This window comes from Colobus angolensis, unplaced genomic scaffold (assembly GCF_000951035.1).
Source record: "Colobus angolensis palliatus isolate OR3802 unplaced genomic scaffold, Cang.pa_1.0 Scaffold135, whole genome shotgun sequence".
In the NCBI taxonomy this organism is placed as follows: Eukaryota; Metazoa; Chordata; class Mammalia; order Primates; family Cercopithecidae; genus Colobus; species Colobus angolensis.
The window spans coordinates 2,459,027-2,459,390 of record NW_012114433.1 but is presented as its reverse complement, the minus strand read 5'-3'; the positions used below and the strand labels follow the sequence as shown (position 1 = coordinate 2,459,390).

Genomic DNA, 364 nt, shown 5'->3' with positions numbered 1-364 from the left:
GGCAGCTGCTCTGGGCCCGGATCCGGAGTGGTGCCTCACCCCCTGGCGATCGGGGCTCCCAGCCCCCGGGTGGCCTGGCGTGGTGGCTGCTGGGGTCGCCATCAGCTTGGGTCTACAAGCTGATGAAAAACGGGAAGTTTCATTTCCGGCTTCCATTTAAACGTTCATACTGGGCCATAAAAGCAGATGAATTAGATATGCCCTTATCCTGAATATATATATTTATATTTTCTTTTATATATATATAGAGAGAGAGAGAGAAAAAGAGAGAAAGAGAGAGAGAGACAGAGTCAAGCTCTGTCACCCAGGCTGGAGAGCACTTGCGGTATCTCATCTCACTGCAACCTCTGCCTCCAGGTTCCAT

The 364-nt window shown here is 50.5% G+C and overlaps 1 protein-coding gene across 1 annotated transcript in view; it reads left to right on the top strand.

Annotated features, from left to right (window-relative positions):
• The window catches only part of LOC105506316 (radial spoke head 10 homolog B-like), a 59,642-nt gene extending 59,430 nt beyond the window's left edge, over positions 1-212 (top strand). The window contains exon 7 of the mRNA XM_011934396.1: positions 6-212. Coding sequence (XP_011789786.1) covers positions 6-212 — 207 coding nt within the window. The remainder of the gene's footprint in view (positions 1-5) is intronic.
• Positions 213-364: the final 152 nt, after the last annotated feature.